The 12,810-nt window shown below is 40.7% G+C and overlaps 1 protein-coding gene across 1 annotated transcript; it reads left to right on the top strand.

Annotated features, from left to right (window-relative positions):
• Positions 1–680: 680 nt before the first annotated feature.
• Positions 681–1,571, top strand: LOC145157814 (uncharacterized). Its single transcript, XM_079076804.1, has 2 exons — positions 681–1,188; positions 1,363–1,571. The coding sequence occupies exons 1-2, from the start codon at positions 681–683 to the stop codon at positions 1,569–1,571; spliced, it is 717 nt and encodes a 238-aa protein (XP_078932930.1).
• Positions 1,572–12,810: the final 11,239 nt, after the last annotated feature.

The raw sequence follows: 12,810 nt of genomic DNA, 5'->3' as shown, positions 1-12,810 counted from the left end.
AAACAATTTAGCGCCCACCGTAGGGCCGTGGTGTTCAAAATCCCTCAGAAAATCATGTCTACTCAATCGACTCTCTCCTCCTCCTCGATTCCTCCCATTTCCTCTAAAACCTTTCACCACCACCAGCTGGAGCTCCCAAGAAAGTATCTGAAACTCCGAATAAGAACACCTCTCCGGTCACTCCGGGACTCCAGGATCCTCCTTTGATGATTTCCAACAACGAAATCTTTGCTATAATGAAGAGACTGGAGCGACAGGTCGCCCAACAACAGGAGGATAACCGAACGCTTCTCAAGGAAGTGGAGATAATGAGGACGGAAATCCACAAGCCTCAGGAGGCAGCACCCTCCGTTTTGCAACCCAAGATCCTGAACTTTAACACCCTAGGATCCTCAACGATCCGTCGCGAGATTCAGGATCCAAATGAAAATTTTATTACTCCTAATAACAGAGATCCTGGTAACTCTATCAATAATAATTTTACAGCTAACTTAATGGATCTTGACACAGGTTTAAGCCCGGTCATGACCAAGGAGCTACAATAGCTAAGACAAATGATCTCAAGCGTACCTAGAGTAGTTTAGCCGGCGCCAGACGCATCCCCCACAAGTCACATGATCTCTAGATTCATCCCAGTGATAACTAACACTGAAGTTCCAAAATGCTTCCAGACCCCCAACATGAAGCCATACGACGGAACCACGGATCCTGAGGAGCACGTAGCATGGTATAGGGAGAGGATGGAAGTTATTCCCATCCCCACACATTCGAAAGAAGCCTACCTATGCAAGGGCTTTGATTCTACCCTCATAGGATCTGCCCTAAAATGGATGCTTAATGTTTCTCCTTATTCAATCACGTCATTTGCTCATTTGATTAATTTATTTAATAACCAGTTCTCTTGCAGCTGGACATTCGAAAAGATCTTTAGTGATCTCTATCGAGTGGTTCAGGATCCTCATAAATCCCTTAGGATTTTTGTGAACAAGTTTGGCAGGGAAGCCTTGAGCATCCCCAATATCGACATGGAACCTGCAGTCGAAGCCTTCAAAATAGGCTTAAAGAAGGATTCTCCCTTCTACGAGGATCACGTAATGACCCCATGCAGGAGATTGGACGAATTCAGGAGCAGGGCATTGAGATTCATCAGATTCAAAGAAGACAAGGAGATCCAGAGAAACCCACCAAGTTCCTATGATCACCCCAATAGGAAGGCTGACTCCTCAGCCCAAAGATCCTATAAGTCAAAGCCTTACTCCAAACCCAACCATCACATGGTTAATGCCCTTGAAGATGAGGGGGGGGGGAGGGATGAAGATTTCCCTAAAATTACTGACTATTGTTTTTCTGTGGATATTTCAGGTGTAATCTTTGCCATGCAGGATCTTAAAGACAAAGCCAGGTGGCCAAGGAAAGGAGAAAAATCCACTGCTTGGAAGGAAAAGTCCAAATGGTGTGCATATCATGAGGACTTTGGTCACGTCACAGAGGATTGCATAGCTCTCAGAAAGGAAATCAGCTACCTTCTGGGCAAAGGATATCTTAAAGAGATCCTTGGGAGAAGAAAATAAAAATCCAAAGAAAAAGACCAGGATCCTCAAAAGATCCTCGAAAGACCAGGATCCTCCCGGCTGATGCCAAAGTGACCAACATGATCTTTGGAGGATCTGACATTTGTGGTACCTCCTACTCTACGGCAAAAAGGCATGCCAAGGTATCCAAAACAGATAAGGAAAAAGGACCACAAAAAAACACAACGATCACCAACTAAAAGGAGATCATCTTCGACGAAACGGACATGCTAGACGTCCAAGATCTCACCATGACGGATTAGTGATTACTCTCTATATTTCCAACCACTTCATCAGAAGGATCCTCGTCGATGGAGGATCCTCAATTAACATCATACTCCTGGATGCACTAAAAAGAATGAACATCTCGGAATCTGAGATAGTCACAAGATCCTCAGTACTAATCGGCTTCAGCGGAGAAACTAAACACACCATCAGCGAGATAAAGCTACTAATCTACATAGAGGGAGTAAATTTTGTTCAAATTTTTTGTGTAATTGACACATTATCTCCTTATAATGTCATATTAGGTAGGCCATGGATCCATGAAATAAAGGTCGCCCCATCGACGTACCATCAATGCGTAATGATGCCCACCCCATGGGGGACAGTGAAGATCATAGGATACTAACAAGAATCCAAGGAATGCTACAGGATATCAATGAAATCCTCAACAATACCACGACAAGCAATTAAAGCGGGGGGCACGAGACGTGTATGAAGAAAGAGAGCATGACATAAAGGAAGTGCCGCTGAACCTTGAGGATCCTGAAGCCAAAGTTCTCATAGGATCCTGAATGCCTGAACAAATCGAACATGATCTTGTAACGTTCCTCAAAGCTAGAAGCAAAACGTTTGCATGGAAACATGAGGACATGGCATGTATTGAAAAAAGCATAATAACTCATAAACTTAACAGTAACCCATCGTTCAGGCCAATGCACCAAAAGAGAAAAAATATCGCACCCGAAAGAAACCAAGTTATACAAGAAGAAGTAGAAAAACTTCTCAAAACAAGCATGATCAAGGAGGTGAAGTTCCCAAGATGGCTAGCTAATATGGTCGTGGTACAAAAGAAGAACGGTAAATGGAGAGTGTGTGTGGACTATACGGATCTTAACAAGGCCTGTCCCAAGGATCCTTTCCCTTTACCAGACATTGACTCCATGATAGATGCAATTGCGGGCCACGAATTACTGACATTCATGGACGCATCAGCAGGATTCCAACATATGCAAATGGAACCCTCTAACCAAGAGGACACAACATTCATAACCCCAACAGTTATTTATTGTTACACTGCTATGCCATTTGGTCTCAAAAATGCAGGAGCAACATACCAGAGATTGGTGAACAAGATGTTCAAGGAAAAGCTGGGGGACACGATGGAAGTCTACATTGATGACATGGTGGTCAAGTCCAAAAAAGCTGAAGATCACCTCAAGGATCTTGAAGAAGCCTTCGACATCTTAGACCAATATAACATGAAGCTGAATCCTTCCAAATGCCACTTTGGGATGAGATCGGGTAAGTTCCTAGGATACATGGTGACCAAAAGAGGAATCGAAGCAAGCCCGGAACAAATGAAGGCATCCTTGACCTAAAATCACCAGCCTCAATGAAGGATATCCAGAGATTAATAGGAAGAGTGGCAGCATTAAACATGTTCATCTCAAGATCCTCAGAAAGATGCAAGCCTTTCAACGACATCTTGAAAAAGAACAAGAGATTTGAGTGGACCCAGGAACATGAAGAGGCATTCCAAGAGCTTAAAAATACATAAGCTCACCATCCCTATTGGTGAAACCACTAGATGGGGAACCACTTCTTCTTTACCTCTCAGTATCCTCGAACGCAGTAAGCCCCGTGCTAGCCAAGAATCTCGACCGGAATCAACATCCCATATACTACGTAAGTAAAACCCTATTGGATCCTGAGACTAGGTACTCTCATCTTGAAAAGCTTATACTTGCATTGGTAATTGTTGGGTCAAAAATATGGTTTATACTTTGCTTTTCTAGGAAATTGTAATTTTCCGTCTAAGACTGAAATCTGTTCACGGCCCAAGTGGGTGTTTACGGCCGTGAACTAGTTCACGACCGTGAACCCATTTATGGACCATGTACCATATAAATAGATGTAAGGGTGAGGAGTGCATGTGTGAGGATATGACCAAGAGAGAAAGGAGCTTCTTAAGTGTGTGAAACTCAAGGTGTGTTTTAGAGAGAGAAAGTGAATCTTGTGTAAGGAACTTCATTCATATTATCAATACATTCAAGATTCATATTATTATTCTTCTCCTTATTCTCTATTTTGATCTTGTATCACCCAATTGATTAGGATTCTGCACCATCAATTGGATCTGATTGATACATCAAGCAAATTTGGGACTTACAGTTGGTGTCAGAGCTTGGATTGTATCAATCAATTTGGCCAGATCTGGAGCGTATTTGATCTTTTTCGTTAAGGATTTTTACATTTTTGGATAGATCTTGGCAAAATAGTGGGGGTTTGTTCTTTGCATTTTCCATAAAAACGAGTTTTGGATCGAGTTTTGGAGCAAAAAAGGGTGAAAAACGCTATTTTTTCGCGATACGAAGAAGGGTTCTCGGCCACCGAAGAAGGGTTCACGGCCATCCGAAGAAGGGTTCACGGCCAACCAAAGCAGTTTTCACGACCGTGAACTGAAGAAGCTTTCACGGTCCTCGGTGGGTTTGCGGTTCACGGTTCGTTTACAACCGAGAAGGGTTCACGGTCCAACCTCGTTTGCGGTCCTCGCCTCGTTCACGACTCAGCATCGTTTCCAGCTTCGGACAGTCCTCGCACGCAATATCCTCGCACACAGCATCCTCGCACGCGCATCAACAAATATTTAAAAACGTTTTGGGGTGGCCAAGATTCGAACTCGGGTGTCTTGCCTCCTCCTTCACTCCGCCTTACCAGTTGATCTAGCTTGCCACATGTTTTATTCCTTCCGAATTTAAAAAGGAGTCCTTATCTCGGTTCTTACTTTCGCATTTTTAACACTTTTTGCCCAAAAATCAATTTTCAAATTTTCAAATTTAATTTTCAACCAGAAGTTTTGACTTTTAATTTTTGAATTTCTAAATTGACTTTTGACCTCAAAAATTGACTTTGACTTTAAAGTTTGACCTTTGACTTTAAACTTTGACTTTCTCTTTTAACTTTCAAATTTTCAAATTTAGCTTTTCGGTTTGACTTTTAAGTTTGACTTTTTAAATTTGATTTTTAAGGTTGACTTTTGAGTTTTTAGTCAAAGGGCATTTTTGGTAAACAATGAGTTCCTCAAACATTCCGGTCAATGAAGTTTCATGCTCTCAATCTTGTGAAACTACGATTAAGTTTCTTCGTGAACAAATTGATTTGCTAAAAAGGGAAAATGAGGACCTTAAATATGAAGGATATACCCTTAGAAAATGCCAAAGACCTCTAAAAGAAAAATTAGAGATCAAGACTCAGGACTTTAGGAAACTTCAAGAGGAATACAACAATAAATGTGATAAAGTTCCTCCTCCTTTTAATCACACTTATTCGTTTAACCCTTTAACCAAAGAAGAAATGGACAGAGAAGCACATCTTGAGTATGGCAAACCTGCCGTGGTTGTGCCAGAAAGTGTTGAGCTGAACGATTCTGATGCTTCTACTTCTTGTGCATGTAAAGTAGTAGAAGATGAGGACAAGGAGAACATAACTAATTCTAGTTCTGCAAATTCTGATGATTGTCAAACCAATGACTCCTTGAACTTAGAATCTGTTGCTTCTAACTCAGTTACTTCTGACAAACCTGTTGTTGGTAAATACATGCCACCAATTCAAGCTAAGCAGAGTGCCTGTTGCAAGTGTGCTTGTGGGAAAAATCAGCGACAAGGCAGGGACACGCCACCAGGGGCAGGAAGAAACAATTCCTATGTGAAGAAAAAGACATGTTTTCACTGTGGAACACCTGGACAAATTGCCTGAAACTGTCCAAATTGCGCATACGTTCCCTATTACGCACAAGGATGGCGGAACGCGCCAAGAGGGAGATACCCCAAAAGAAGCCCTTCAAGGTCACAATCGCGCAATGGCGACTGGAACGCACAGAAGGCAAAAAAATCAAAATCTGAAGGACAAGAAGGGAAAGTAGGCCAAGAAGCCAAGCTCAAGAGATGCTCCAGTGAAGCCAAGACCGGTTAGGTCTAAGTCATCTCAGAAGCCGACTTCAAGCTCAAAAGCAAGTGATAAGGCACCCATCCGCTCGAACAAGAAATGGGTTAAACCCAACTACAGATGGGTACCAAAGGTTCACTCTCCCAAATCTTCTAATGATTCTAATATTTCTACATCTTCTGTTTGTGATATGCAGGATATGTCATGGGAGAGGGTACCTTGCAAAGATGACAAAGGTGAACCCAGTTTCAAAATGGATTGGGTTCCAAAGACCAACTGATCCCGCTCTGTGTCGGAACAGCTATGGAGGCATATCATCAGACTTCGGTTTGTTGATAGTGGCAGTTCCAGGCACATGATACGAGACATCTCTCAACTGTACAACAATCAGAACTTTGTTTGAGAGTATGTGTCCTTTGCGAGAAAGGAAGAAAAGGAGAGGATCACAAATGGGTTTTGTGCTTAACGATGTGAAGAATTTTCGGATCTGTTCTGAGATTATGCGTGTTGTTCTCTGACCTTCTGGATGCAAATTCAATCGGTGACTTACGGTTTGAGTTTTCTTCTCGATACTCCTGAGTTTATCTTAAACTGATTCGTTTTGAAGACAATTTTTTTTATATGTATGTTGGGAAGTGATATCAAGAAAGTGATAACGGGCAGTCTAAACATGTGTAACGGACTGAATCTGAATTGTCTAGACTCCGTGTTCAATGTGTTGGTAGGCACGAAGGATTTGACAGTGTGGATTTAGATAGGATTGTTTGGACTGACCATACGACGCTTGGGTAGATTGAGCAGTGAGATAAACAGGGGAAGCCACGGGATACACTAAATTAATACGCATCTCGAACTGTAGCTTAACTTTTCCTTGATATACGGACTTATGTCCTTAATTCTGGTTCTGATAGGGCGACTGGGGGGTTCTGATAAAGTAGGTATGTAGGAAATTTTTTCTTACTTTCTATCTGTTAGTCATATGTTGCTTCCTCTACATGATTGGAAGAGATCCGACCTGGAATGCAACATATGCAACTCTAATTCTACGCACCTCCTTATCTATGAAATTCTTTCTATCTGCTAGCCATATGATGTGCCCTCTGCGTTATTGGAAGATCCGACCTGGGTACACAACATATGCAACATTCTACCTCTCAGTATCTCTATCTCTGTTAGTCATATGTTGTCCCCTCTGCGTGATTGAAAGAGATCCGACCTGGGATACAACATATGCACCTATTTCTAAATCTGACTTTCTCCTTAATAATTGTATATTCACCTAAAGTAAGGAGTTCTTTGGAAGTTCTTGATACTCATGGTATATCGGGAAGTGGGGATAACGTTCTAGTGCAACTAAATTGAACCATTTAGAGGTTGTCTGTAGATCTCGCTGCTTAATTTAAGTGGACAACAATACCCGTGGTCATCGTCAGCTAAATGGTTTATTTAGAAAAGTTTGTCAATATTCTTCGTGTTTAAGTGGACCATAATACTGGCAATTGACCAGATCTATTCATGAAGGTGAAGGTACTGATAAACAAAGTTAAAACTGTCTTACAACTTTGATCCCAATTATTTTTGTTTTTGTTAAAATTATTCATAGTTTTCCTCTATGCACAAATTTAGGGGGAGAATTAAAAAAAAATCAAAAAATCAAACAAAAATCAGAATATTCAAAAAATCAACAAAAATCAGAAAATTAAAAATCCAAAAATAGTGTTATTTTTGTTTTATTTTTTTTCAGAAAATATGAAAAAAATACAAAAATATTGTGTGCTAAGTTTTCTTTTAGTTTTGTTTTGTCTTGAAAAGTGAATTCAGATGTAGATGAGACTCATGGAGACTGTATCGAGATTTTCTGAGCCAAGGCTTCATCCGTGATCATCGAAGAATTCTCATTCGAAGGAACAAGAAATGAAGACTATTCTTTCAACATTCAATCTTTCAACCCCAGAAGCAAGGTGAAGCTGACTTGAAGATTTTGTGACAGATTGCATTGAAGCCTCCTCAATCAATTTGCTGCTATTCATAAACCTGCTGAAGTGATCCAGAATATTAGCTCTCTCTGTTGTTCTCTCTGGAGATTCTCAAGCTAAAAGCGCAATTTTCAAGAATCTTTACATGAAGCCTCCACACCCAATGTGCGTTTAGAGTCAAATCTTGAAGAAAAGCCCAACTTCTCAAGATGAAGTCATTTATTGAAGATTCATCAAGTTCATCTTGAAGCTGTGAAGAAATCGAAGATAAAAGTTGAAGCCAAGCTCTAAATGAAGATTGACAAGAAAAGGCAGCTACATTTTTAGGGGGAGGTTGTTGGGTCAATTAGAAAAGAAAGCTATAAACCGAGGGGGAGATTGTTGAGTCAAAAATATGGTTTATACTTTGCTTTTCTAGGCAATTGTAATTTTCCGTCTAAGACTGAAATCTGTTCATGGCCCAAGTGGGTGTTTACGGCCGTGAACTGGTTCACGATCGTGAACCCATTTACGGCCCATGTACCATATAAATAGATGTAAGGGTGAGGAGTGCACGTGTGAGGATACGGCTAAGAGAGAAAGGAGCTTCTTAATTGTGTGAAACTCAAGGTGTGTTTTAGAGAGAGAAAGTGAATCTTGTGTAAGGAACTTCATTCATATTATCAATACATTCAAGATTCATATTATTCTTCTTCTCCTTCTTCTCTATTTTGATCTTGCATCATCCAATTGATTGGGATTCCGCACCATCAATTGGATCTGATTGACACATCAAGCAAATTTCGGACTTACAGTAACTGCTTCTACTAAGTTGAGACATTATTTTGAAACACAACCTATAATTGTAAGAACTAACTATCCAATTAAGAATGTTATGAGAAAACCAGAAATATAAGGAAGAATGGAGAAATGGTCTTTGAAGTTAAGCACATATGACATAAAGTATGAGCCAAGATCCGCCATAAAGTCCCAAGCATTAGCAGATTTTGTGGCTGGCTTTAGTGATGATCTAAGAGCTGAAGTCGAAACAGAATCCAAACAGCTTCTAGAAGAGAAAAACATGGGAAGATGGACGTTATTCACAGATGGAGCATCGAACCAAAAATTAACTGGCTTGGGGATCATACTAAAATCGCCACAGGGGGACATCCTACCCAGGTAGTCAGTTGTGAATTCAACGCAACCAAAAACGAAGCATAATACGAGGCACTAATCATGGGACTACATTTAGCCAAGGATCTTCAAATCAAGGATCTTCGGGTATTCTTTGATACCTTACTACTAACTAACTATTTCAATAGATCATACGCAGTGAAAGGAGAAAAGCTAGCTCTATATCTCTACTTCCTCAAAAAATTGGCCTCAAGATTCGAAACATTCAGCCTAAACCAGGTTCCTAGAGAAGACAATGCTGAAGCGGATGCCTTAGCCAATCTAGGATCTCCCTTAAGGATCCCGCCGAAAACCAGGATCCCTATAATCCACATATTAACCCCGACAATTGAGGATACCACCAAGGAACTTATAGGCTTCCACGATCTTGGGGAGACTACCGACATGGAAACAATCGAAGATCCCCACTCAACGGTCCAACGTCAGGATACTAACGTCCAGGATCCTTCCTTGACTTCAGGATCCTGGATCCAACCTGTTATGGAGTACCTCCAAAATGGAACGATCCATAAGGAAGAGAAAAGTGAAAGAGCATTCAAAACAAGGATCTCAAGGTTCATTCTAATCCAAGGTAAGTTGTATAAAAAATCTATGGCAGGACCATACCTCAGGTGTTTAGAAGATCACGAAGTTATAGAGGTCCTGAAAGACATCCACGAAGGGGACTGCGGCAACCACACTAGGGGCATATCCTTATGTTCCAAATCATTAAGGACGGGATACTACCGACCAACGATGAAGAAGGACTCGTTTCTCCATGCACACAAATGCGACGCTTGTCAAAGACATAGCAACATCCTGCACCAACCTGCAGAACCTCTACATCCTATCATTCCCTCTTGGACATTCATGAAATGGGGAATGGATATAGTAGGTAAACTGCCAGTAGCCCCTGGAGGAAAAGTCTTCATGCTAGTGATGAGTGACTATTTCTCAAAGTGGATAGAAGTTGAAGCCTATGTGCAAGTAAGAGACAAAGAGGTTGTGTCCTTCCTCAAATGTAACATCCTGACTAGGTTCGGGATCACTGCTGAAATTATATGCGACAATGGATCCCAATTCATAAGCAAAAGAACAAGGGACTTTTGCACAAGTTGGGGAATAATTATGGTGATGTCTACTCTTGTCCACCCTCAAGCCAATGGCCAAGCATATTCCTGTAACAAAATTATAGTAAACAACTAAAAGAATGGAAGATGGGCAAAAGAGATTCCTTTTGTATTATGGGCAGATAGAACCACTTCCAAGATAGCTACGGGCCAAACTTCTTACTCATTAGTGTTTGTAATGGAAGCAATGATCCCCACCACAGTGGTGATCCCTACAGCAAGATATCTACTCCAAAACCAAGAGAACAACAACAGGATCTTGGTCCAGGATCTCAACACCATAGATGAACTTAGGGATCTCGCCAAGATTGGTATTATTATTCATCAACAAAGGATTACCAGAGCATACAATAAAAACATAAGGATCAAGAGATTCCAAGTAGGAGACTTGGTACTTAGAAAAACTTTCCAAAATTGCAAGGATCCTAGTGCAAGTAAACTAGCTCCCAAATGGGAAGGGCCATACCTCATAGATGCTGAAGCAGGTAAAGGGGCATACTGGTTAGCCACCTTAGATGGAGATGTCTTACCAAGATCCTGGAACGCGATACATCTCAAAGCTTATTTTATGTAGGTAAGGTTATTCATTTCTTGACACACTCAAGGTACGCATGCTGTTTATCCTTTATCCTTCGCTTTTCATTATTAATTTTCTTCAAATATCATTACTAACATAAGCATTGGAAGGGCGTTAGCCAGGATAACGCCCACCCCTAGCTAACGTTTGCTGCATGTAGAGAATCAAAGATCCTGACACTCAAGGATCCTGCCACTCAAGGATCCTGATCCGTGAGGATCCCGATGTTTGATGATCTTGACCCCCAAGGATCCTGTACAGGCGAACGTTCGAGGATCTTTATATTTAGGGGACCACCAAGAGTCCCACAACTGAAAACATCCGCTGATTCACAAGGTGAATCTCCCAAGAATAGAGACGGATCATCTCTCCACGAATAAGGGTACTTAATCACCTCTAAGGTTTAAAGAGTTAATTACCTCTTTCACACGAGTTAAGGTTTATACACCTCGCTTGGACGCACGATATCTAACCATGGGATGTGAATAAGGGGATCATTTCATGCTTCAGTGACTTGGCAACCCTCTTATTTCTGAACATGGGTTTAGATTCTAAAGTGTGAGCCTAAGGTTTATAACATTTACATGTTATCCTAAGTTGGGATCTTCCCCAGAAAATTCCTAAGGCTTATAACATTTACATGTTATCCTATGTTGGGAGCTTCCCCAGAAAATTCCTAAGGTTTATAACATTTACATGTTATCCTAAGTTGGGATCTTCCCCAAAAAATTCCTAATTTTGAAAATTTTCCAAGAAAACTATTAATATTCGTAACATCTACGTGTTACCTAAAGTTGGGATTTTCCCCAAGAAATGTGTCATAAACATTAGCTGAAAATGGGATACTCCTCAGAAAACAAACAAATATTCATAGCGAAGACTTTCCTCAAGTGTAAAGACAAGGATCCTTCCTGAAGATAGACAAGATCCTTCCCAGTAAAGTATTGAAGCAAAAACCCTTTCACATGGTAATATCATAACCATATGAAGGTTGGTACTGATGAATTCAAATTCTTCCTAACATCACAAGGTTCCATCTATGCTTATTCTCGAAAAAATCTAAGCAAAAGTTTAAGGATCCAGAACTTTTTTAAGATCCTAAGTAAAAATCATTTGGTTATCAGAATTCAAGTATACTAAAAATGATTCACTAAAGAATTTTGTCTGAGGATTGTTTGCAGGAACCAAATTTTTCAGGATTCTGATTATTTAAGGATCCTAGTATCATAACAGTCATACAGGAGAATCAAGACAGAGATATGAAAAGGAAACGTAATCATTGCATTCAGAAAGGGTTGCACACCAACCCACCAGCAAAAAAGTTAATCGTTTTACATCATTAACGAAAATAAAAACTATTCAAACTAACTTCTTGCAGGCCTAGACCTTAGCATGGTTATCATCGGCCGCATCCTTCTCCTTCTCCTCTTCCACAGGCTTCGATCCAGGATCCTCGGTAGTAGTAGCAGGCTTGCCAGTTATTTTAGCTAATGCCTCGCGCCAACCAGTTACGTTCCAGGATCCTGAATTATCAAGATCCTCAGCCAAATTGATCTTGGCCTCCCAGATAGCCACCGTCGTGCTCGCCTTTGCATCAACAATCACCTCCTAAATCTCTAGGATGTGTTCCTCCTCCTTCTCGGCCTTTTCCTTGATTAGTAACTCAATCCTCTTGAGGAAATTTTCACTGGTCACCTTCCACTCCTTCTCCCGTTCCTTCAGGACTCGCTCAGCCTCCTCATCCCGGATCCTTAGATCAACCACAAATTGGGAAACATGATCGGAAACCTAAAACAAGCATGGAGTAAGTCGATATTAATAGTGATGGGTTTTGAGCATAACAACAAACCTATGTGTTCATGCAACCCTAATTACTTTAGATCTAGGATTTCAATAGTTGAACATGCAAATTTGAATACCAAAGCAAAACCCTAGGATCCAGTATATAAATCGAAATTATCAAAAAATTAGGGTTTACATGTTTAACTTACTTGTAATGTAGTAATAACAAGAAAACCTTGTAGATCTTGACTCTTGAAAGCTTAGTGCCTCAAATGTGACACCTCTAATGGCTTACAAATACCCTTTGCAAGAGGACGAGAGGAGAGAGGAGGGAATAGCACTTAGAATTTCAGCTAGTGTTTACAAATGCAAGCATTCGCCGAAACTGCTAAGAGATGGGGTCTTTATATAGCTGAGGGTTGCTAGAGTTTGCTGGAGGAAACCCTAATTTC

This window comes from Lactuca virosa, chromosome 2 (assembly GCF_052849685.1).
Source record: "Lactuca virosa cultivar CGN04683 chromosome 2, Lactuca_virosa_CGN04683_v6, whole genome shotgun sequence".
NCBI lineage: Eukaryota > Viridiplantae > Streptophyta > Magnoliopsida > Asterales > Asteraceae > Lactuca > Lactuca virosa.
This window is presented reverse-complemented; position numbering and strand designations above follow the sequence as displayed.

What these genes read in the sequence shown, in the direction of transcription:
- LOC145157814 (XM_079076804.1), top strand. Translation starts at nt 681, where the DNA reads ATGAAGCCATACGACGGAACCACGGATCCTGAGGAGCACGTAGCATGG. An exon ending in GATCCAGAGAAACCCACCAA is followed by an intron (nt 1,189 to 1,362) that starts GTTCCTATGATC and finishes TGGATATTTCAG; the next exon opens with GTGTAATCTTTGCCATGCAG.